The 22799-nt window shown below is 42.6% G+C and overlaps 1 protein-coding gene across 3 annotated transcripts in view; it reads left to right on the plus strand.

Moving 5' to 3' along the window:
- Positions 1-696: 696 nt before the first annotated feature.
- The window catches only part of DICER1 (dicer 1, ribonuclease III), a 29255-nt gene continuing 7152 nt past the window's right edge, over positions 697-22799 (plus strand). The window contains exons 1-23 of one of the 3 annotated variants that reach the window (XM_072116264.1): positions 697-852; positions 2532-2591; positions 2843-2905; positions 3110-3280; positions 4399-4561; positions 5082-5212; positions 6469-6603; positions 6987-7147; positions 8129-8297; positions 8843-9318; positions 10631-10763; positions 13464-13706; positions 13786-13940; positions 15743-15875; positions 16022-16097; positions 16785-16924; positions 17113-17292; positions 18197-18410; positions 19442-19595; positions 20240-20422; positions 20648-20753; positions 20837-21012; positions 21731-22415. In XM_072116264.1, the coding sequence (XP_071972365.1) occupies positions 3167-3280; positions 4399-4561; positions 5082-5212; positions 6469-6603; positions 6987-7147; positions 8129-8297; positions 8843-9318; positions 10631-10763; positions 13464-13706; positions 13786-13940; positions 15743-15875; positions 16022-16097; positions 16785-16924; positions 17113-17292; positions 18197-18410; positions 19442-19595; positions 20240-20422; positions 20648-20753; positions 20837-21012; positions 21731-22415 (3927 nt within the window). In that variant the 5' untranslated portion in view covers positions 697-852; positions 2532-2591; positions 2843-2905; positions 3110-3166. Of the gene's footprint in view, positions 853-2531; positions 2592-2842; positions 2906-3109; positions 3281-4398; positions 4562-5081; positions 5213-6468; positions 6604-6986; positions 7148-8128; positions 8298-8842; positions 9319-10630; positions 10764-13463; positions 13707-13785; positions 13941-15742; positions 15876-16021; positions 16098-16784; positions 16925-17112; positions 17293-18196; positions 18411-19441; positions 19596-20239; positions 20423-20647; positions 20754-20836; positions 21013-21730; positions 22416-22799 lie in introns of those variants that run through there. The other 2 variants (XM_072116265.1, XM_072116266.1) reach the window with 2 other exon arrangements.

Raw genomic sequence — 22799 nt, forward strand, 5'->3', positions numbered from 1 at the left:
TGGCAGTAACGCTCCATACGTACGTGTGCTAGCAGTATGTATGCACAGGCTATGACACAATACTGGTGGTAACGCTCCATACATACGTGTGCTAGCAGTATGTATGCGCAGGCTATGACACAATACTGGCAGTAACGCTACATACATACGTGTGCTAGCAGTATGTATGCACAGGCTATGACACAGTACTGGCAGTAACGCTCCATACATACGTGTGCTAGCAGTATGTATGCACAGGCTATGACACAATACTGGCAGTAACGCTCCATACGTACGTGTGCTAGCAGTATGTATGCACAGGCTATGACACAATACTGGCAGTAACGCTCCATACATACGTGTGCTAGCAGTATGTATGCACAGGCTATGACACAATACTGGGCAGAATGAGTAGTACCGTAGATGTGGCCCAGTGTTATATTCTTGCACATGTATGTATGAAGTGTTTGCGCCACCTTTGTGTCTCAGGCGCAGTTTGTCTTTGAGCCCGGCGGACCTAAAGGGGCAGGTCGTGCTTATGCGGCACAGTGCCACAATACAATGGCTGTCCTGCCTGCTCCCGAGGCGAGGGCGGGCAGCATCATCCACCACACCACGGGAACCCTGTCAGGTCCAGGCCAGGGTTAAGATCCACTTCCGTGTATTGTATCTTTCTTAGTGACTTCCACTCCCGGCTCCTCCCTTTCCGGTGGGTCGCGGTCACATGACCGTGACGTCAGGCGGCGAGCTGTTGGCGGCGGCCGGTGGATGGGCCCGTCATCCTCCCGTAGCTAGGATCGCACGCTCTGGGAGAGGAGCCCGGTGGCCGGCCTCGTACCTGGCAGTGCGGGGTCACATGAGCGCGGCCCGGGGGTAAGAGCTCTCCGCCTGTCTGTGCGTGCAGCGGCCCCGGCTCCATGTGCCCGGTCATCTGAAGCTGTCATGTAATCATGCCCGGCATATGGCCGCATCCGGGTGCCAGGCCCCTGCAGGCAGCCGTGCTGTGACATCATGATGGCTGGTGTGTCCCTGGTTTGGGGGTGATGTAGTGCCCAGCAGCTGGGTGCTTGGGGTCTTGGCTGGCACAGTGTTCCCGGCTGCAGGTGCTGGATGGGTTGTATGTAGTTTTCCATTATTGGGGGACATATGCTTTTATATCTGTCATTTATTAAATTGGTTTGTCCACAAGGGAAGATTTAGGGGGGGGGGACTGCTGCAATCCCTACTGCATTAATTTTGATTTATTCTATACTAGATGCAGTGTTCCTGTTATTCCTACATAATCCACATTTGTAAGGGGAAAAAATTAAACCAAATCTCTTTCAGACCACTGCCTGTGTAAAACCCTGTCTCCCATGGAGACCCTTTGGTACCCCACATTTTCTTTGTTAAACTTTTTAAAAGCTGTGATTGTAGCTTTTTTATGGCTTTAAGGGGTTTATTTTAAAGAATAAAAATCTAAAGCTTCTCACCTTCCCAGTATAAACAAATGCTATTTTCTCATGGGTCCCCATTACAGATGGTGCTTAGTCACCCACTGCTATTGCTGTGAATTTAGATTGGGATAGTACAGCTGCACCCTCGAATTGTGGGGTGTTGCAGAAGCTTATACAGAATACAGTTCTTAAAGGAAATCTACTATCAAAATCCATCATGATAAACCAGGGACATTTACTCACAGATGGTGGTAATCTACTTGTATCACTTACCCATCCTTCCTAAAATCATCTTTAAAAAATATGCAAATAAGCAAAAGTGCTGTGTTTGTTACCAGAGCCCCTCTGTTCTGTCACAGCACAGACTGTTAGTGTGCCTGGATCTATAAGTTGGTGTTTATGGTTTATCTTTTATTTTGATGGTAGATTTCCTTTAACAATCCGATAGGATTACAGTAGAGATGAGATGGCACTGATATACTGCAACAATCCATAAATCGTCAGGATGGGTTCTTTGCCACTGGATGTAAATTAAACATTTCTTAGTGACTGTAAGCCGAGCTTTTCAGTAGCACCTCAAAGAACTGCAATAAAAAGTCTGTGCCTCTCCACCTCACTCCTTATTGAGAATTTCTGTTTTATGAGACCCATTAACTCTAATTTTTTTGCCTATTATTTTTTACTTCACGGTAAACTCCTGGGTAGCATTGTAATTTCTTTAGAATTTAAAATATGGTGCTTCACTGACCGCAAAGATATCAGGCCTTTTAATAGCTGTTTCAGAGCAGAAAGCATAACCATTGTAAGCTCCCGTCTTTAGACTTGGCACTTCAGCTGAATTAAAGGTTCCCCTCCTCCACCAAAATGTATGAATGTGGGGGGGGGGGAGCAGTAAATGTTGGAGACCATAGTTACTGCGCGACCTGGCTGTTCATGCTGCTCCATTAGAATCCGCTCAGTATGTTCAGCTTTCCGCCTACGCTAATTGTTCTATATTCCGGCACTGCTCACATCCAAAGAAACACCACCTGCCAAAAAGGACTCATTGTCTTCAGAGTTTCTGCAGAGGCGCAAGTGTTGGAAACTAAAACACTCACTGTATTTGTTTCTCTCTAGGTAACTAGGTCTGGCAAACTCTGTGGCGGCTCCTAATCTGCTCTAAGGTGAATTACTCAGGTAACTCCCCCTGGCAATACCATACACTGTACCCCACTGTAGAAATCCAATTTGCTACCTATTACACATTGTTTTGGGAAGTTTGGTACATAAATATGGTGCATGATACATAAATATTGATTAAAAAATACAAGTTTGGCCTTAAAGGGGTGAACATCTATCCCTTATTGGGATCCCTTGCTGTACGGTCATAAATAATATTTGGACCTCTCCTTGGGTTATTATATATTGCTCTCTTGTCATCTTTGCAGTTATGACGATGTTACAGGATGGTTCAAGCCTTTTTGCATTTGTGAGCTATCAGACAGAAAGAGGTGAGTAACTTGCTGTTCTCTGCAATTATCTCAAACTTTCCATTGTCCACTATGGGTCTGGAATTCTACAGCAAAAACATCCAATCCGTGTTTCCTGGACTTTTGGATTGTCTTTTATGGATGTTTCAGATAATCCAGCATCTTTATGCTCCTACAGTGAATGCTTCATTGTTTTTTGTGTTTTGTGCTATTTTATATTTGTAGAGAGCTGTGCTGAACCGGAACTGCAATGATCTGACCACTGGATGAAAGACCGTCAGCATGGCAAGCCTGCAGCTCATGACCCCGGCCTCCTCACCCATGGGTCCTTTCTTTGGACTGCCTTGGCAGCAGGAGGCAATTCATGACAATATATATACCCCAAGGAAATATCAGGTACTGTCAGTGTTTTTCCTGTTGAGATGGGTATATTAGGAGTGCACTGGGTGCTCGCTATGTGTGTATATTTCATAAAATGGCAGCACTCCAGTATTCAAAGCAAATTTTTTTGGCGTTTAACATGCAGAGCCTTTCTCAAGCCTTGAGAAGGGATCTGTATGTTAAGAGCCGAAACGTAGCAGCTTATGGTGAATAGAGCACAATGGCTTTCACTTTGAATCTTGGAGTCCTGCTTTTTGTTTTTTTTTGTTTGTTATTTTTCAATTTGGATGGACGGTGTCTGAGCTTGCTTGTATTTGTGTGCACTCACTAAGTAAAGCTATGGGGAGCACAGACGGCAGCCTCCAACCTGCCTCTCCCCAGCATCCTTTCCTGACAGCATCAGACTTGAACCCCGTATAAAAAGTAGTTCCATCTGCATAAGGCAGAATAATGAAATAAATTTGCAGCTAATCCACTGGTTATATAGGTGCATTTGTGGTGAATTTCACCTCGCTTGTTGCATTTACCAGTTTGTATACATCTATATAACTGATCATTTGGAGCAATTCTTCAATTTCCTGTTTAACATCCTTGTTGTATTCATCTGCCCATTCCATGTGATGTGATGTGATTTACAATGACTAACCTTGCTAAGCAGCCATTTCTCTTTACTAACCCCTCAGCCGCAGAGGAGGCCAATTTAAATTACATCACATTATATGGCAGTCATGTCTTTGTTATTTCACCGTTATGGGGAACCATGATTTGTGATGCCCATATACAAATGGTACACACAGAGGTCCACATCACTTCATTAGGGGGCACAATTGACCCACTAAGCAGTTGCTTTCCGAGTGTTAAAGGGGAAGGTTCTAAGAAATCATGTAGACTGAAAATGTTCCTAGGAACTATCATGCAAGTCTTTGAGTCATTTAGTCAGCACTAAAACCCCTTCCAGTCCTTGACTTGTACACAACCTTCTCTAAGATATCCACATACATGAGCATTACGGAACACAGAGCCAGTAAGTAATGACATGAATCCTGGAAAACTGTATTTTGGAGGCATTGAAAGAAGTATTGCTATGTTTGTAAAGGGTATTATCTGGTCATCTTCCTTTGCTTCTCCTGCAGGTGGAGCTGCTGGAAGCCGCTTTGGACCACAATACAATAGTGTGTCTGAACTCTGGCTCAGGGAAGACGTTCATTGCCGTACTACTTACTAAAGAGTTATCCTATCAGATCCGGGGAGACTTTAATAAAGCTGCCAAGAGAACAGTGTTCCTTGTCAATTCTGGTAATTGTCACCAATTAAAATAGTAATCTTCTGTTATTACACATGAGGGAGTTGTGTATATTTTAGGTGGTGCTGAAAGGATGTCAGGGCTTGATCTTGTCATACAGTTTGTAGAATGCTTTGTGGGATTTTTTTTATATCTTCAATTTTGACCTGTAGCTTTAAAGTTATTTTATTATAGATACCTGTTTTTTAGTTTTCAGCATTTTCAGTGATCTTGGCCTTCATTTTTTTTTTCTGGTCTTCATGGTTACAAAATAGTCAAGAAACCATTGAGATATGGTTTGCAGCACACACCTAAAGATTCCATGGGGACAAATGTACATGTGTAGGAGTTGGGACCGTTGCTAGAGCTACAACAACCAGAATAAAATCTTATAATCCTAACATTCCAAAGTACAATCGGAGAACTGCTGCACAATCTATTTATATGCTTTATGTATTGTTTTGTTGGGACCAATTTAGTCACGGACACTAAGTGGACAGAGTTCTATAACACTATGTTTTGTTCATTTTCAAGCTAAGCAAGTTGCCCAGCAAGTGTCTGCCGTACGCACTCATTCAGATCTGACAGTCGGTGAATATTCCAGCCCAGAAGTTGTGGAAAGTTGGTCAAAGGAAAAATGGCAGGAGGAGTTTGTGACTCATCAGGTACTGTCATATCACTGGGACCTTGATAAGATCTATTAATGAAAACTTCAATTTATTGCAAGAGAAAAGCTCAGTGATCCCGTTTCTTGGCTACAAAGGACACCTGCCATCAAAATAAAGCATGATAAATCAGGGACACTTACTCATAGATCTTGGCACCTTGACTGTGTTAATCTTATATCTTTGTTATCCATGGCCGCTTCCTTACTAAAATCAACTTTAAATTCTAATTATGCTAATGAGTCTGTGTCACTCCTGGGGGTGTTCCCAGAGCCCCACCGTGCTACAGATTCATAGGCTGTAGTGTGCAATCAGCAATCCTACATTCAATCCACAGTGTGCTGAAACTCTCTTCTGCCATGAGATTGCAGGAGATTGCAAGAAGTGCTGAGAGAGTTTTTAGCGTAGGAGGGTGAGAATAGACCTGCCCTGCATAACATCCTATGAGGCTACAGTACTGTGAGGCCAGATCTCATTAACATATTATAAAAGTTCATTTTATATAACAAATAAAAGAAGATTACCACAATCACGGTGCCTGGTTCTATGAGTAAGTGTCCTGGGTTTATCATGCTTGATTTTGATGGTAAATTTTCTTTAAGGCCCTTATCTAAATGGAAGATTTTACTTGATGTAGAGTATGTGCATACAAATTGGCTTTTTCTTTTTCTATGAGGTAGCCAACCAGCTTTCCCGGGTACCAATAAATAGGCAATGCCATAAAGGCTTATAAATGATTGGGCATTGTAGTTTTAAGGGTGGGAGTACCTGCATCAGAGGGTTTAATTGGTGGTTACATTCTCAATCTCCAGATGATGTGCCAAATGCTGACATATTCTTTATCAGCAGTCATAACAGCAATAGGATTATTTCCTTGTGTTAAAACATCTGTCCTCACTGCTCCTTTAGGTGGGGGAAGGGGTCCAGTATCTCTCCTTATATTCCAAGATTGGTGTAACACATTTACCCAAGAAGCAACTGTAGGGTGGAAAATGATTGTTACAAGGTGTCTAATAAAAGGGGCAGTAATTTAAGTCTATTGCTTTGAGTTTTCGCTAGAGCACTTGTCAAACTTCATTCTCTAGAAACATATAGCACGAGAGAGATTTGGTGCGTGTCAGCCGCAGGACGTGATGGGAATTGTCAGATAGTTTACAAAGGAATCATTGAAAACATGTGAGCGTCGAAATTCAAACCAGACGTCCGCAGGTTCTTGACGGGATCTCCAAGGCTTGACATGCTGTGTTTTGTTTCAGATTCTGGTTATGACTTGTCACATATTCCTCCATGTCCTAAAGAGAGAGAACCTGTCTTTATCGAACATCAACCTCCTGGTGTTCGACGAATGCCACCTTGCCATCCAGGATCACCCATATCGTGAGATCATGAAGGTATGGGTCACTGGTTATATAATATTCTTAAGTTAGATTTCCTGAAACCATGAATCTTTGTTATGCATTCACAGTAGGAGTCTGATTTTTGACTGTGACAAAGGGTTAAAATGCTGGGGTTATGGATTTCTTTGATCCTGGCAGTAAGATGAACATGCATGTCACGAGTGCGTGTATAGTCTGTCATACGGCAAGTACAGGCTCTCATTGTACAGGTATGGGTGTATGTAGCATAGTACTTTTCTGTAGTGTTGGAGGTGTATGGACCCCATTGTACAGGCACGGTTTATATGAAATGATCTTGGCCTGTATGTATTTTTTTTTTTTTTTTTCCTCTCAGTAATAAGCTTATTCATAACCTGCTCCTCTCTCGTCACACACAGATCTGTGAAAGTTGCCAGACATGTCCACGAATCTTGGGACTGACCGCCTCCATACTGAACGGGAAATGTGACCCCCGCGACCTTAAAGAGAAGATCCAGAAACTAGAGGAAATTTTGAAGAGTAATGCTGAGACGGCAACTGATCTGGTGGTTTTAGACAGGTAAATGCTGTGCAGAACGCATGACCTCATCTACTTCTTGTAAAGGATTTATGTATGCGTGGATGAATATTTCTTGAAACGTTGCTGTAGCCCCCAGAGGACCAGTCTATTTGTGCTTTTAGGAGGAGACTTTTTTAATTTTTAATTTTTTTTTTTCTTTCCTGTTCACCGAACCAAGAATATTTTTTGTGGTATAAGTGGTAGGGGTACACATACACTTATATCAATTTTATGCATACTTAAATTCTTGGAAAACGCAGGACGGTGGGCTTGCAAATCGGCCAAAAGGGGGTTCCCTTCTTTTTAAACATCTTAGGGCTCTAGCATACTTTATAGTTTACCACCTCCTGACAGCACCCAGCCCCATCCCACACAATGAGCTCATGCGTATTTCCCGACAGCAGAAATTGATAACTTGGATTCTGGCACTAACAGTAATTTTTGGCTGTATTTTACAGTTTGTTTGCTGATATCATTGGCACATCCCAGAGTTAATACTTTCTAGCATATAATTGGGGCACATTTACTAAGGGCTTTGCACATTCTTTTAGGTGTAAACTGCTTGCATAGGTATTTAAGAAGTGTCCGTTCCACTTTTGTCGCACACAACCATTTTGTGGCCACCATGCGACACAAATTGGGGGGGGGGGCGTTCTGGCGCTCGGTGGGACCGTGCGCCTGATTTAATGTGCAAAGTCTGTCGCACACCCTATGATAAAGGTGCACAACAAAAAAAAGTTGGTGAACTCTGTCGACAGATTCACGAAATCTAGCGCACCAAGCATTATATACACGGGCAGAGCACTTTTAGTGCAGTTTCCCACATTCTTAGAAAATATGCCACATTATTTGCTAGAAAGCATTAACTCCTCAAACATCTGCTGCACTTTTTGACATCTGAGTGTAGTTGTATTATTTTGAATGTTTTTCTAGTTTACATTTTTATTTTCATACTGTTGTGTTGTCCATTGCTTGGTGAAGGTATGCCTCGCAGCCTTGTGAGATTGTGTTGGACTGTGGCCCCTATCATGACAGAAGCGGACTCTATCAGAGGCTCCTATCTGAACTGGACGATGCACTTCACTTCCTGGATGACTGCAACATTCCTATTCTTTCTAAAGAGAGAGATTCAACATCAATCTCCAAACAGGTACGAGAGGCCCAGTAGACTTGTACCTAACATTATTTGGGAAATTTTAGTCCATAGATATTGCAGATGGACAGATTTGCTAAAGTGCACATAACTAAATATAAACTCAGTAGGAGAGACTTTATAGTGTGTGTAGTATGGATAGGCAGTCTCATGTGTTTACAACCTAGAACGTGCTGTGACTGCTGTGTCCCAATACTTATAAGTGTTTATTGAGCTAACTGTCACCTAAAGTACAACTCCCTACAGAGTACTGTACACTTTTATCTTAAACTGCACTGCAGCCCCACTTCTTTTTTTTTTTTTAGCTCTTGATTCACTTGAATATTTTTCAACCTAATATTGTTTAAACATGAGAAAAAATGGCTAAAAAGAAATTTTTTCCATGAGATGGTTAAATAATGACATTACCAGTGCCGCTCCTCAGCAGCTTTGTTTTCAGTTCATTGTAAATTCACTTCCGCCCCAGTAGAGACGACCCACTTGTTTGCGATGCCATAACTTGGTTATGACCAGCAGTAAATGTTTTTCCCCGTCTCTCCTAGATCCTGTCAGACTGCCAGGCAGTTTTGCTCGTTCTGGGTCCGTGGTGTGCTGATAAAGTTGCTGGAATGATGGTGAGAGAACTGCAGAAATATATAAAACATGAGCAAGAAGAGCTGCATCGGAAGTTCCTGCTGTTTACAGACACCACCCTGAGGAAGATCCATGCTCTCTGTGAGGAGCATTTCTCCCCAGCATCCCTTGACTTGAAATTTGTCACCCCCAAAGTCATCAAGCTTTTGGAGATCCTACGGAAGTATAAACCCTATGAACGGCAGCAGTTTGAGAGTGTGGAATGGTACAACAACCGCAATCAGGATAACTATGTGTCATGGAGTGACTCTGAGGACGACGACGATGAAGATGAGGAGATAGAGGAGAAAGAGAAGCCAGAGACTAGCTTTCCCTCTCCATTTACCAACATCTTGTGTGGAATCATCTTTGTAGAGCGAAGATACACCGCAGTTGTCTTGAATAGGTAAATTCATATGGATCTCACCTGTTATAGGATAACGTCGCACACAGTTATGCTGTGAGGTTACTTTACCAGGGCTTCAGAGGTCTTTAAAGAGGCCTCTCTCCTCCATCCAATTTCTGAATCTTCAACCTTTGACCTCTCTGGCCCTTACATGGCCAGATTTAGATTTGGAAACTTGATAAATGTGTTGGCTGGCTCTGACATGACGTTGTTGGGTTAGCGGTTTCACATTTCGGTCAGTATAGCTGCCTGAGAGGTGGACACAATATCCTAGGCCATTCTTTGTCATTCTTCATATCCCCTCAACCACTGTGCAACCACTGAAATGTTGTGGTTTAGCATTTACCACAGAATGTCAGGGGTTACCAACCATTTTAACCTTTTAAGCAGGCCAGGGAAAAGCCCTTAGTTGGAGATCTTGGAGGGATGATTTTTTTTGTCTATGGTACTATACAGCAGAGAAACGCACAGGCTTCATGTTAAAGGAGACATACACTGTCATACACTAAAAGGAGAGACACTGGGCATGTAATGCTGACCTCAGCTTATTGCTTATTAACAGAGTACAGTTAATTTACCCAAGCTTTACTTTATTTTCTGTCTTCTAGAGGTGAATGAGTATTTTATACCATCACAGCTTGGGAAGTAAAATTTTTAGTTCTTTGGTTTAAGCAGTTGCACTGTGCCGTGCACCCCTGCATCACAGAAAGCAGCGCTATCATAATCGCTGACCTCAGTGACCTCAGTGCTTCATCTTGTTTTATAGTCGGTTCATAGTTTCAGCTATAGTCTGGTACGTGGTGTTTCATTGCACTATATTCCATTGTCAACACACTTGTACAATACTCTAAGCAAATAATCGGAGCAAAGTGCTCTTATACTACATTGCTATGCTATCTATCCTTCCTCCTTACCATTTCGCTGTCCAGTCTAGAATCTCTGCTAAATTTTGTCTGGCAAGATGGACATTATCTCACAGAGGGTACCGACTAAAAGTTTTAAGCAGGGAGGTAAAAAATGAGTCACCGCAGTTCTGTCTCCACTCAACGACACAGAATAAATGTGCGGCATATTGACAGCCAGCATTGCTCCTCGTGCGCACACTCTGGACTAATGCAAAGTTGGGCGCGCAATGCTCAGGCGTAGCTTTAAACAGCCGCTTCCATGTATCTTATCATATGTTAGAATGTAGAGGAAATGATCATCTTGTAGCTTCCTCTGTTCTTTTTTTTTTTTTTTTTTTTTTTTAGGGGGGGGGGGGGTTAGTTGTCACATCTGTAATATAAGTGATTGCTTTAACCTAACATTACAGGTTGATCAAGGAGGCCGGGAAGCAGGACCCTGAGCTGGCATACATTAGCAGCAACTTCATAACTGGACACGGCATTGGGAAGAGCCAGCTCCGAAACAAGCAGATGGAAGTAGAGTTCAGAAAACAGGAGGAGGTAATACTGGCATCGCTCTACCCATTCCTACCGCCCCCTAAAATATTTGGAGATGAGCACTTTTCCTTTTTGTTCATGGCACCACCTCTGTGCTCAATCTGCTTTGTGTCTGTTCCCTTCCATGGCCTGGACTCCCTCCAGCCCAAACTATAATTATGTGCCATTATAGACTCTGAGCTATCACTTCTTAGGCCATTACAGGTCGAGTCTGCTTTCCTTGCAGCTTATTGACCCTGACAGTTAAATACCTCCATTTACTGCTTGTAAGTAAATAGGAGACTGGCCGGAGATTGGAATAGACTGTCTGAAATCCTAAGCTGCCCCAGCATGGTGTCCTGAGTACGGCTGCTAGACCCCGATGTCATTCAAAGCTACATATAAATCTCTAGAAATGGTCATCGTGGAGTTTTTCTTACAATCGTGTCCTGATTGACATTAGAGGAGGACTAGATTCTTGTTTGAGATTTTGATCTGTGTATCTCAGGGAGGTGGAGTTGTAATTTACAGGTCTGACTCGGATTTCCCAGTTTTGTAATAAATATCAGTCATATAGGTCCCAAATTTAAATCTATTAAAACGTATGTAAATATGATAGCTCTGTGATAGCTCACAAAAAATAGTGTAAATTGGAGCGCAAAATGAAAGCCATAAAGAGTCCACAAAAAAGCCACAAATTTTAGTTTTTTTGGGGGGGGTTTTGTCAATTTCACTGCACTTGGATTTTTTTTTCCAGCTTTCCAGTACATTGCATGGAATATTTAATGGCACCACTAAAATGTACAATTTGTCCCACAGATAAGCCCATATACATCTCTGTAAATGAAAAAATATAAAGTTATTCCTTTTGGAATGAGGCGAGGCAAAAACAAACGCAGAAAGGAAAATTTAGTTATTTACCGTAGTCCTGTAAGGGTTAAATGATATTTCTGGAAAAGCTTTACATATCATAAAAAATTCACTTGCAATTTACTTTTATGTCAAGTGAGAATAAATTTATTATTTTTTTCATGGAATTAGAAGACAAAAATATGCAATTTTTTTTTGTCATTTTTGTAAAATTGTATAAACCTTTACCAACAATGTGACTGGTGTCAATGCAGAACTTGTGCATGTACTTTCGCAAAATGTTTTCTGCAGCACTTTTTGCCTTCTGTCTGGAAGGGGAAGGGGCCTCAATTCAAAAAGGTGCCTCCCCTATGGAGATATGACTATATGACTACGAGCGCAGGGGATCATCGTTCTACAGGGGAAGGCTTTGCAAGCTCCTTGTCGTGAAATTTTTTTCAGTTCACGTGATGAGGGGGGCAGATGTGGTGGTATAAAGCAAATGCTTCCTGTTCACCTTCATCTGTTCACATTATACACGGCTGTAATAAAATAATTAAAGGAAATCTACCATTTTTTTATGCATTATGAATCAAACATATCTTGAGAATGCTGTAGCTACTCTGATGCAGAAACATATCTTGCACCAAACCCTAGCTGCTATGAGTCATCTAGCTCAAGTTGACTATTCCTGTCTGGACAGTTCAGGAAGCTCCATGTAATTTGTTAATGTATGGCAGCCGGCAGCACCCAGCTTTCCCAAGTTCCAGAATTTTATAATTGTTTTTTGAGCAAAACCACTTGGATCCGGGATTAAACAAGATATGGTTCTGCATCGGTGTAGCTACAGCATTCTTAAGGTATGTTTGGTTCACAATGCATAAAAACAAATGGTAGATTCCCTTTAAAGTTTACATTTGTAAACTTTTCAGAGAAAGTTAGATTATAAAACAGAACTTTGTAACATCCCATTAGTTGTGGAAGCAGGATTTTTTTATTTTTTATTTTACATTTTATTGCTATATATATATATATATATATATATATATATATAATCGCCATCATATTCTTCAGCAATGTGTCGTGACTTTCTGTGCCCGGGAGGGCTGACGCATATCCGTGTGAGAAGTAGCTCCCAAATATGGAGAGGCCATGCACACTCAGTCAGTGCTGATATCGCCTGATTGCTTGACTTTGTTGTCTAAGTTCTGGTTACTATAACATTTGATTTACAAATATATATAAAAAAAAAATATATACAAATATATATAAGCAGACTTTTTCGGCACAAAAAATGTGCTTAAAAAACGCCCCCTCGGCTTAAACACGAGTCAATGCACAGGTAAAAAAAAGTTAAAAAATAAACTTATATACTCACCCTCCGGTGGGCCCGATGTCTGCGCGGCTCGTCTTCTTGCTTCCGCACCCGTCTTCTTTCTTCTGCTGGGCGCCGCCATGTTTTTCTCCCGGGCGACGCCTAGTGTGACGTCAGCAGCGGCTCGTCATTCTATGCGCCTGCCGGCTGGGGGAGTACAGTGGCGGCGCCCAGCAGAAGAAAGAAGACGGGCGCGGAAGCCAGAAGAGGAGCCGCACGGACATCAGGGGAGCAGCGCGGCACATCGGGGCCACCGGAGAGTGAATATATGTTTGTTTTTTTTTTTTTAAATGCTGGGCTGGCTGTATTACCACTGGGGGCAGGCTGGCTATATACTGGTGGGGGGTCTGTGATCAATGCATTTCCCACCCTCGGCTTATACTCGAGTCAATAGGTTTCCCTGGTTTTTGGTGGTAAAATTAGGGGTCTCTGCTTATACTCGAGTATATACGGTAGTTTTACTTTTGATACCATTGACTATCCCTCCTCTCCATTTTCAGGTTCTCCGTAAGTTCAGAGCTCATGAAACCAACCTGCTCATTGCCACCAGCATTGTGGAGGAGGGGGTGGACATCCCTAAATGCAACTTGGTTGTCCGATTTGACCTGCCAACAGAGTACAGGTCGTATGTTCAATCCAAAGGACGAGCGCGGGCCCCCATCTCAAACTACATCATGTTGGCAGACACAGAGCGGATAAAGGGGTTTGAAGAGGATCTGAAAACCTATAAAGCCATTGAGAAGGTACAACATAAAGATAATACATGGGTGGATGTGTAGACTGACAGAGGCACTGAGGGTTTACTCTCCCTTTACGTTACAGATCCTGCGCAATAAGTGCTCCAAGTCCATGGATTGTGGTGACACAGAGCCGGACTCCACTGTGGATGATGACGGGATCTTTCCTCCATACGTGTTGCGGCAAGATGACGGCAGCCCCAGAGTTACCCTAAACAATGCTATTGGTCACATCAACCGGTAAGTGTCATACTGCCTGCAGTTGGTTTCATTTTAATTTTCATATCTGTGCAATAGAAGTATAATAATTGTAGCTTTTTGCATAGTATACTAAACTAATAAGAACTACACTTATTCTCCCTGTGAATTTTTCATTAAAGAGAACCTGTCAGACAAATCTACCTCCAAATATTTTCATAAACTGCCACTAGAAAGAATTGCCTCTATTCTTTCATTGCCCCTCTACATGCCTGTAAACTTGAAGGACATCTACCACGAGGATGAAGGACTGTATGCAAATGAGGCTAGGGGTTCCAGGCGCATTTGCATAAGTCTTTCATCCCAATGGTAGATGTCCTTTCAACAATCTGTACTAAAGCTGTATGCAAATGATCTGAGAGAGGTCCAATGAATTGTTATCATATTTAGCATGTCAGGTGCTTGTGTATGGGAGAACACGGCATGCCAGGTGCTTGTGTATGGGAGAACACGGCATGCCAGGTGCTTGTGTATGGGAGAACACGGCATGTCAGGTGCTTGTGTATGGGAGAACACGGCATGCCAGGTGCTTGTGTATGGGAGAACACGGCATGCCAGGTGCTTGTGTATGGGAGAACGCGGCATGCCAGGCGCTTGTGTATGGGAGAACGCGGCATGCCAGGCGCTTGTGTATGGGAGAACGCGGCATGCCAGGTGCTTGTGTATGGGAGAACACGGCATGTCAGGTGCTTGTGTATGGGAGAACGCGGCATGCCAGGCGCTTGTGTATGGGAGAACGCGGCATGCCAGGCGCTTGTGTATGGGAGAACGCGGCATGCCAGGCGCTTGTGTATGGGAGAACGCGGCATGCCAGGCGCTTGTGTATGGGAGAACGCGGCATGCCAGGCGCTTGTGTATGGGAGAACGCGGCATGCCAGGCGCTTGTGTATGGGAGAACGCGGCATGCCAGGCGCTTGTGTATGGGAGAACGCGGCATGCCAGGCGCTTGTGTATGGGAGAACGCGGCATGCCAGGCGCTTGTGTATGGGAGAACGCGGCATGCCAGGCGCTTGTGTATGGGAGAACGCGGCATGCCAGGCGCTTGTGTATGGGAGAACGCGGCATGCCAGGCGCTTGTGTATGGGAGAACGCGGCATGCCAGGCGCTTGTGTATGGGAGAACGCGGCATGCCAGGCGCTTGTGTATGGGAGAACGCGGCATGCCAGGCGCTTGTGTATGGGTGAACGCGGCATGCCAGGCGCTTGTGTATGGGAGAACGCGGCATGCCAGGCGCTTGTGTATGGGAGAACGCGGCATGCCAGGCGCTCTTGATCTCTGTTTGCTGTCAAACTGAATATGGTTGTAGCAAACTTTGACAGCAGGTAGAAATCGTAATGACAATGAAATGAAAATTGGTCATATTGCCAATCAGAGCTGTATATTGTCACTTGTAACAGTATTTGATTGCACAGACAAAGTGATTTTGTTCCATTCCAGTAAAACTCCCAGTGAACTCCTGATCAAAATGTCGTCTTCTAGAAAAAGAACTTAGAGCTGGAGAGCTGCGGCTCTGTTAGCGAGATCAGTGGATATCCCAGCAGTCAGACCCTCATCAATCTGTTTTTTTGTCTTTTGTTGTTTTTTTTATTTTTTTATTTTTATTTTTTTCTCATTCCTAACCTATGAAGAGGGGTTAATGTGCTTCATTGTTGCAACCCTTTTAAGCACCCATTACATGCACCCATTTAATATATTCAGTGGGGTTGAAGGGAGGACTACATAATGGAGCCTAATGTCTTCTTATGCTTTACCCCTCTAATATAGTGTCTTCCCTCTCTACACAGTTATTGTGCCCGGCTGCCCAGTGACCCATTCACTCACCTCGCTCCAAAATGTAAAACTCGGGAGGTGTCCTGTGGTGTCTGCCAGTCAACCCTTTACCTGCCAATCAACTCCCCGCTCAGAGCCCCCATTGTTGTAAGTACCTGGTAAGAAATATGTGTCACAGCTGATGATTTTTGCTAGTGAAATTTCCGTTAACTTTTCGTTAGCTTTGATGTCTCTGCAATTTATATTTTATAATTATGATTTAACCCTTCTCCTTATGTTTTTTTCCATTCCAGGGCCCATCCATGAACTGTGCCAGGCTTGCCGAACGAGCAGTAGCCCTCATATGCTGCAAGATGCTGCATCAGATAGGTACGTGTGTCTGTTATGCAGTGCATGGTTAGAAACATTTAATTTCTTAGTATAACATAAAAACAAATATTTTTATCTGACTCTGCATAGAGTAATGTTCAAAGAAAACAATGTTTAGCAAAAAGGCATTTAGTTAATGGTTTAGTTATAGGAACCTGTCACCAGCTGTATTTCTGAAAAATGTAACCGGTTCATTTTAAAGGAAATCAAAATCAAGCATGATAAACCAGGGGCAATTACTACACTTGCGTTATCTGAGAGATAACAGCAGAGGGAGGGGGATACAGTGTAACAACCTTTGAAGTTACAGCACAGAGAGGCTCTGGAAATCCACCCCCCCCCCCCCCCTACAGCACTTCTGGCTCATTAGCATACTTTTAAAACTTGATACTAGGAGGAAGGAGGTTATGGATAACACATATAAGAAGATTCCCACAGTCAGTGGTTTATCATGTTTGATTTTGATGGTAGATTACGCCATCACTGGTCAAGTCTAACTTTTGAACACTTTTGTTAAATTTGCTCATCTTCCTTTTTGAACTCCGTATCTGCAGATTGTTACTCTTTTTGGTTTCTGTAAAAGTTGTATTTGCAACCTATCCACAGTGGTTGCTGTAGATACATAATTACAATGTAAACCTTTTAGAAGAAATAATTTAATATGCCAATCTCATCTGTTTCCTGCAGGTGAACTGGATGACCATTTGATGCCAGTTGGCAAGGAAACTGTTAAGTATGAGGAGGAGCTTGACCTTCACGATGAGGAGGAAACCAGTGTCCCAGGCCGACCAGGCTCAACCAAGAGGAGGCAATGCTATCCAAAAGCTGTACGTTTCAGATCCGTCCTTAACCTTAAGTCAATGGGTTAGCTGGAAGTGACACTATGTGCTAGAAGCAGCATAAAAGGGGGGGGGGGTGTCAGTGCATGTTTTTTTATAGGGTTTGATTTATGCATGCTTTGTATGGATAGATAAGAGACTGGAAGAGAAACAAACTTCTTTTATTCTTCTTTCAGATCCCCGAGTGTCTGCGGAACAGTTATCCCAAGCCCGGCCAATCATGTTACCTATATGTTATAGGAATGGTGTTGACAACCCCTCTACCCGATGAACTGAACTTCAGGAGACGGAAGCTCTACCCACCTGAGGACACAACTAGATGCTTCGGCATCCTGACTGCCAAACCCATACCTCAGGTATAATAATTGGATAAGATAAAGGGAACCTGCGTATAGGACCTTCCCTTCTGTAAGCATTTGTGTGTATACATATATATTATAATATGTTCTATACCTGGCAACCTCAATAAGGCCTCATTCATGTCACATATTTTGGATATGTTTGACATACACACGAAGAAAACTCCCGGCATACATATCTATAGACATACTGGCATATGGAAACCTCAATTTTGCCCAGTATATGTCACATCCAGCAGGAAACGCTGGATGGAAATAGGCAGGTTCCTGCTGCAGAGGATGTGCCTACCTCCTACTATGCTGGGAACAACCAATTATCTCTTCTTCCATAACCAGCTCCTCTTGTGTTTAACAAAGACCCACAGTTGAAACGACACATTGTTCATTGCTTGCAGAGAAACTTTGAGCATGAATATGGAGTGTTTGGAGTCCCCAGTCCATATAGCAAACGTGACATCTCTGGGGAAACACTCTAAATATTGTCAGCAGCCAATCACTGGCCACTGACTATGTTCACTCCTCCTACTTTCAGGTGGGGGGGAAGACGCAGGGTTTGTCCCTCTGTGCGCATAAAGTGCATGTCCTAGCCATCCTTTTTTTTTTTTAGCATAAGTCGGTAATCTTCCCAATGTATCCATACAACTGACAGTAAAAACATGATATGGAAGCAGCCTAAGTAGCAAATGTCTCAGCAGTGGCCAGATACTGTACAGTAAAGTTGAAGATTTTGAAGAACCAATATCCTTCTGCGTTTTAGGATCACAGCTAAGTTGTTAGTCTGTTACCTAACTTGCTGACTGTTTCCACTAGAAACCAGCAAATATTTTAACATTAGAAAAGGTTGGAAGGTTGTTTTGAATACCCCATTTCTCTTTGTAACCATAAGTAGTGTCTTTTGTAGATCCCACACTTCCCTGTCTACACCCGTTCTGGAGAAGTGACCATATCGATTGAGCTGAAGAAGTCTGGATTTACTTTAACATTGCAACAGCTTGAGCTGATCACCCGGCTGCACCAGTACATATTCTCTCACATCCTTCGTCTTGAGAAACCTGCACTAGAATTCAAACCCACAGCAGCCGATGCTGCTTATTGTGTTCTACCTCTTAATGTTGGTAAGCAGTCCATCGTGATGGTAAATTATAAGCGGGAGCTCCTTTTCACTGTGGGGTCAATGCTGCAGCCCCTGTTAACCAACTGTGAGACTAGTGTTACATGAGACACACTTATCTTCAATTCTGTAGCACCTAGTAACATGCTTTCATAAAGATAAGGATCTCCTCATATCCAAAAGATGATATTCTTCTATAATACAACACCAAAATCTTGTTACTAGGTGCTATAGAACTGAAGATAAGAGAGATAAGGGTGTCTGAAGTGACTACCAAACCTCAGAAACCTATAACTTGGCTTAGCTTATTTTCACATGACTTTGGAGATTTTATATTATAGGTAGACGGGTGAGATTTCACATACAAGGTAATTCTAGATGGGACATTTCATCGCCTATAATTCTTCCCTAATAGTCGTTTAGTCGGGTAAAATCTTTTTAAATGGCCTAATATAGTTCTGACATTAACTTGGTATGATGCCACATGCTCATATTGTAGAGCAATGTGTATTGTTTGGTGCAAACACGGTTTACTCTCTTAAAAACTAGATACAGGCAGTTCCCGGGTCACATAAAAGAGAGGTTCTGTAGCTTTGTTCTTAAGTTGAATTTGTATGTCGGAACTGTATACTTTAAAATTGTAACTCCAGTCACAATGGTTTTTAATCTCCATGACAATTGGATTTTAAATTTTTTTTTGTTGTCAGAATTAATAATTAATCTTAATTGGTCACATTTCATAGCTGTTAGAGCTGATCATTGTAAGTAAAGTAAATTACCAACATCCAGAGGTCTGTTTGTAACTAGGGGTCTTCTGTAAGTCAGGTGTTCTTAAGTAGGAGTCTGCCTGTATATATACCGACTTTGTGGTAACTACAGAGCAATCATCATTACAGAAGGGGCAACGTCTTTTGCCATTGCATAGCCAATGTCACTTTATTGTCCACTATAGGGATTCTTTATTACTAAACCCTTATTTGTCCAGTAAAAGACCTATTGTAACATCACTTTATTATCTTTTTTTTCTCCCCTAAGTTAATGACTGCGGCACTTTGGATATAGATTTTAAGTTTGTGGAAGATATTGAGAAATCAGAAGCTCGTACTGGCATTCCTAGTTCACAGTATTCAGCTGAGAATCCTTTTATTTTCAAGCTGGAAGACTACCAGGATGCAGTTATCATTCCAAGGTGGGTCCTGTGCCTGAAATGGTGGGTGGATAGTGAAGAACTGTATTATAAATCACTAAAGACAACTGACTGTTGCATAGAAGCAACGCTTAATTGCACCAGGTGACCGCTTAAAACCTTCATAGAGAGTTCCTCAATGCTGCCTCTTGTCCTTTCCAATGATCTATTGAGCTCTCTCCTAAAGGTTAGTTCTTGAGTTCTCCAGCACCTCCTAGCCATACCAATGCTTTAGAGAATATTTGCTTGTTAAACTTGGGCATAGTTTTGGAAATTCTGATTTTCCATCATGCTTTGCAATTTGGACCTGTATTAAGTATATGCCTTCCTTGAGGAAAGCTGTTCCCCTGTAGATCAATGCTTGACTTTCAAGAAGCTTAGTGACATGACTTGGTTGATGGTGAAACTAGTAAGTCGTTGCTCCTCATCAATTCAGTGTAGGGACCTGGTTTGACTAGGTGGGAGGCCATAGATCTGGGTTTGTAGATAGTTATGCCTTGGTGGTCACTTGGCACTAGATGACATTAAGGCCGTTTTGCTAAGTAATTGTGAAGTATCTATTGGCAAGTCATTTTAAATATTTATTATAAGTGTACTGGAAAGCATTCAATTTCAATAATGTTGTCTCTTAATTCTTTCCCTATCAGATATCGCAATTTTGACCAGCCTCATCGATTTTATGTTGCGGATGTATACACTGACCTAACTCCACTCAGTAAATTCCCATCCCCGGAATATGAAACATTTGCTGAATATTATAAAACAAAGTACAACCTCGACTTGACAAACCTCAACCAGCCACTCTTGGATGTTGACCACACCTCATCACGGTACGCAAAACACAAGTCTGTAAAACATCTCTATCTAAGCTGGACTGTATTTTGTCAGCTTGCTGGTGGGGCATTTTGTATATCATTGAATTGGTAAGACCCTTGTGTTAATGTGTGTATAGAGCACCTTTTTTTTTTCTCTATTCGCTGGCTGCAAGCAAAGACATTGAAAATGGTTTATAATTTGGAAGAAAGTGTTATGAATAATCTGTTTAATCAATTTAGACTGAACCTGCTGACCCCACGGCACCTGAATCAGAAGGGGAAGGCTCTACCTTTAAGCAGTGCAGAAAAACGCAAAGCCAAGTGGGAGAGTTTGCAGAACAAACAGGTAACTTTCCACAGTGTTGGAAGTTGGTACCCGGATAATTGTAGGTTTTTCTCCAGTAAATGCTCCTTGTTTCTGTTTTAAAGATCCTTGTTCCAGAGCTCTGTGCTATTCATCCCATCCCAGCGTCCTTGTGGAGGAAAGCGGTGTGCTTGCCAAGCATTCTATATCGGCTGCATTGTCTCCTGACAGCCGAGGAGCTCAGAGCCCACACAGCAATAGATGCAGGCGTTGGAGTGAAATCCCTTCCTGAAGATTTCCGGTAAGGTCTACTTGGACATCTTTCTACATTGCTATACACTAATTAATGCTCCGCACCAAATACTTCCAGCTACTTCAAGGGATTTTCAAGTCAAAAGTGAAATCGTGTTGGTGCTTTAGCTTAGCCCTGTAACAGAACCTAGAAGGGGTTCATTAGCACAACAACCTATCCTAAAGACCAAAATGTACAGTGCTATACAATAGTTGATAGTGCTATAGAATATAACACTATATAGTGTTTGCTTTCGTCTATGTTAATGGGGTTGTAACAATTTGATCAGTTGGGAACCGACAGCTGCCGATCACTTGTCCATTTTCTATGAACACAGCAGAGATGAGCTGAGCCCTGTACTTGCTATAGAACTGAATGCAATGGCAGGAAGCATCAGCCTCTCACTTCATTCAATAAGTGAGAAGAGGACCCCCATTCTCCAGATTAACTGAGGATCCCTTCTTGTGATCAGTACAGGTCACAGCTGGTTCAACCCTGTTAATCAGCTGATCCCCAGAAGTTTCTAGGGTCCCAACTGATAATCCTGCCCTGACAATAAGCTTTTTGTATTGTAGACCTGCGGAGCCCTTTTCAGTACTAAAACCTACACTACTGAAACCTAAATATTCTGCTGGGATTGGGTTTTGCCTGAAATTACAGAATGCAGAGGTCATGGTCATTACACTTGGCGGTAGCTTAATAAAAAAAATTTCTCCCATTTTTGTAGATATCCTAACTTAGATTTTGGATGGAAAAGGTCCATCGATAGCAAAACCTTCATCTCGAACCTCAACCCCTTAGCATCTGACCCAGTAAGTGACTGTAAACTGGATGCAATCCCTGAGGATGGTGCCAAACTGGAGGCCCCTGCAGAAAACCATGACCAAATGTCTGTGAACTGTTCAGTATCCTGTCCGAAATCTCCCAGTGTTCTCCAGGCGGCTCATGCGTCAGATGTGTTTAATGGCATCTCCTGTAATGGTCTTACTAATGGTGATGGCGACTTTTGTCCAGGGAGTCGGTCAACTTACTGCAAACAACTACCTGTTCAATCCTCTACCTCATTTCCCCACAAGTGTATACCCAACCAGCCCACAGCCAGCAGTGAATGTACTGTGAGTGACAATAATGCTACCAAACCTACCTCAGGTGGGAGTCCCATGCCCTCGACTAAAGCACAAGATGCAAAGTGTGAACGTGGGACGTCCAACGGGTATTCCTCAAAGACTCTCGGGCCAAACCCCGGTCTTATCCTACAGGCTCTGACGTTGTCCAATGCCAGTGATGGATTTAATCTGGAGCGTCTTGAAATGTTGGGTGATTCCTTTCTAAAACACGCCATCACCACCTACCTGTATTGCACCTACCCAGATGCTCATGAGGGGCGCCTGTCTTATATGAGAAGCAAGAAGGTTAGTGATTCTAATTTATTTATGCAGTTGGCCCCAAGGTGCACGGAATTTTGCAAACGGTCCTGATTTAAGTCTGTTTTGTGCCTTTCCTGCATTGGATCTGGCTCATGTTTAAGACCTACATAGATTGCAGAAGCTTTCTTCAATTTCCCAGCTGTTTAAATTGTATTAAAGGGGTTATCCAATGTTGCCATTTTATCTCCTATCTTCTGTAAAGGAGAAAAATGCAGATATGTGCTGATATGAGACCCTTTGCAATAATGAAAACTGGGTCTCTTTCCCTTTGATGAATGAAGAGACCGTTTTAAGAGAACCTGACATTGCCCTTATGCCTAAATGGTTCCGTTCCATGGCTGCAATGTTAAAAAATCAGTTTGGACTCGC

Source organism: Engystomops pustulosus, chromosome 7 (assembly GCF_040894005.1).
Source record: "Engystomops pustulosus chromosome 7, aEngPut4.maternal, whole genome shotgun sequence".
NCBI classification, from domain to species: domain Eukaryota; kingdom Metazoa; phylum Chordata; class Amphibia; order Anura; family Leptodactylidae; genus Engystomops; species Engystomops pustulosus.